Genomic DNA, 2,500 nt, shown 5'->3' on the forward strand with positions numbered 1-2,500 from the left:
ATTTGTATTTATTTAAAGATCTGGGTAAATATTTGATTTGTATTTATTTAAAGATCTGGGTAAATATTTGTTTCATATTTATTGTAAAGATTTGAGTAAATATGCGTTTTATATTGATTGTAAAGATTTGGGTAAATATTCGTCTTATATTCATTGTAGATATTTGGATCTTACCATTTTTATCATCTTTGTTGGTTCATGTTGCTCACGATTTCCCAACTTCTCCCGAAATATTAGATCGACGCCCGTCTACATGATATGGGTCAAGTACCTCTCCTGGTTCAACTACGGCAACGAGGCCCTCATGATCAACCAGTGGCAGGGCGTGAGCAACCTGACCTGCACCGGGGTCAAGACCTGTTTCGCGGACGGGGAGTCTATCCTGGCCCACCTCGGCTACTCCCAAGACGACCTGTGGTGGGACGTGGCGTGTCTGGGGGTCCTCATCGTCGTTTACAGAGTGGTGGCCTTCCTGCTGCTGCTCCTCCGCACGCACAGGGGGAAGACGCGGTCGTGAGGGACCGAGGCGAAGGAGGGAGACCTTCCTCGGCGTTCCTTTCGCATAGGAACGACGGCACGGAAGGTCTCGGTGCATTAAGGCTTGTGAAAAGTGGTGTGATTCCTAGTTTGCTGCGAGGCTTCGAGAGACGGCAGCGAAATGGATGCTAGTCTCTGAAGTGTGCTTTGAAAGGAGAAGGTTTGAAGATCAATGTCAGTCTCTTAAATTCTATCTATCTATCCGACGGAGTCTACCCTAGACAGACTTAACTGACGGATGCTTCAGAGATCGGTCTGGAGATGAAGTAGATGCGCTTAGGTCTAGTTTCCGAAAAGGTGCTCATTTTGACGGACATTTTAAAGCCCAACAAGATTCTCAAAGACTTCCGGAAGTGACGTGTGCCCGTGAAAGGACATCTCGAAGGACCATCCGGAGTCTGCCACGAAGACATCACCATCTGCAGGAGGAAGAACTTCAACCCTTACGCCGGTTTGAGATACGGTTGCATATGGCTTCTCAAGTTGAATAAAAAAAAATGTTTCTCTGATGTCAAGATGTTCTTAATCATAAGGTTTGTGATATTTAATCCAAATATATAAACAAAACGTATTTCTGCAGGTGGTGATGTTTTCTTACATTATTTATGTTCTGTGTTGTCCTTTCCCGTTGATACCTGTTAATCATCGTTGTTTCGTTAAGATGAATCTACATTTCGATTATTACAGAAGAGAAAAAAGTAGTTCATCGGTTCCTTTGTATACAGATATTATATTGTTTTATAAATGAATAAAATATAGACATTTGTATCATTAATTTTGTGTATCCTACCTAGCACAAAGATGTTTACGATGATGAAACACCATAAGTTACCGGGAAGTGTAAGATGTGGGAATATATGGAAAAACAGAATAAAAATGAAAAGAAAAAACGAGGGTAACGCCGTAGGGTGTTTAAGGAGCCTCGACTTTCTCTAATTATCACTGTAATTGCCGGTATTAAATAGGGGAGAGAGAGCGAGAGGAGGGGGAGAGATTGGGAGAGAAATAGATGGAGGGAGAAAGAGAGAGAGAGAGAGAGAGAAGGGGGAGGGAGAGAGTGAGAGAGAGAGAGAGAGAGAGAGAGAGAGAGAGAGAGAGAGAGAGAGAGAGAGAGAGAGAGAGAGAGAAGGGGGAGGGAGAGAGAGAGAGAGACAGAGATAGAGACATAAAGTGTCCCTCCACCCTATATCTGAGGCCAACTATATACTCCTCACACACTGAGATATCATTCGTCGTGCCTACTGTCAACGGCCATTATATATCCACAATCTAACCCTTACATCAACCTTAGCATCCCTCACTCATTCACTCACACATCAAACATCAACCTAATAAAACAAAATCCAAACACACAAAACAACGAAAGAGGACAAAAAGAAAGTCTTACACAAAACACAAGCAGAAAATGCGTTTGGGACCATCACGTTTCCGACAGCGAGCAAGAAACCTGTTGTTGAGGAAGGTCAGTGTGGGAGGAGCGCCAGCACGGACGACCCTCGCCCCCCCTCTCGTAAAAACGGAGTTGCGTGGCAGGAAAATGTCTTCCTGCAACGTATAGATGCAATTATGGTTTATATATGCAGCTAGCTACCTATATATATGTGTGTGTGTGTGTGTGTGTGTGTGTGTGTGTGTGTGTGTGTGTGTGTGTGTGTGTGTGTGCGTGTGTGCGTGCGTGTGTGTATCTTATCCACATAATATATACGGTATATACATAATGGCGCAGCGTTTAATTTACAAGTCGATCACAATATGCCTTAAGGCTTGTCTGTGTTAATGCTCTTGCCCAGTGTACGATAATTACTGTTTGTTACCATGGACATTCCTCCGTAATCAAATTCACATACATATGCATACGCGCATACATATGTATATTATCATGAAATATTGTTAATATTCTCGCGAAGCTTCCCGCTTGACAGGCGCAAGGATCAGGTCCGGATGCCTCGTCGATGTAAAGATG

At 43.4% G+C, this 2,500-nt stretch overlaps 1 protein-coding gene across 2 annotated transcripts in view; it reads left to right on the plus strand.

The window, feature by feature from the left end:
- The window catches only part of LOC113818844 (protein white), a 21,931-nt gene extending 20,626 nt beyond the window's left edge, over positions 1–1,305 (plus strand). For both annotated transcript variants that reach the window (XM_070144342.1, XM_070144341.1), the window contains exon 12: positions 238–1,305. In XM_070144342.1, the coding sequence (XP_070000443.1) occupies positions 238–517 (280 nt within the window). In that variant the 3' untranslated portion in view covers positions 518–1,305. The remainder of the gene's footprint in view (positions 1–237) is intronic.
- Positions 1,306–2,500: the final 1,195 nt, after the last annotated feature.

This window comes from Penaeus vannamei, chromosome 32 (genome assembly GCF_042767895.1).
Source record: "Penaeus vannamei isolate JL-2024 chromosome 32, ASM4276789v1, whole genome shotgun sequence".
Lineage (NCBI taxonomy): Eukaryota > Metazoa > Arthropoda > Malacostraca > Decapoda > Penaeidae > Penaeus > Penaeus vannamei.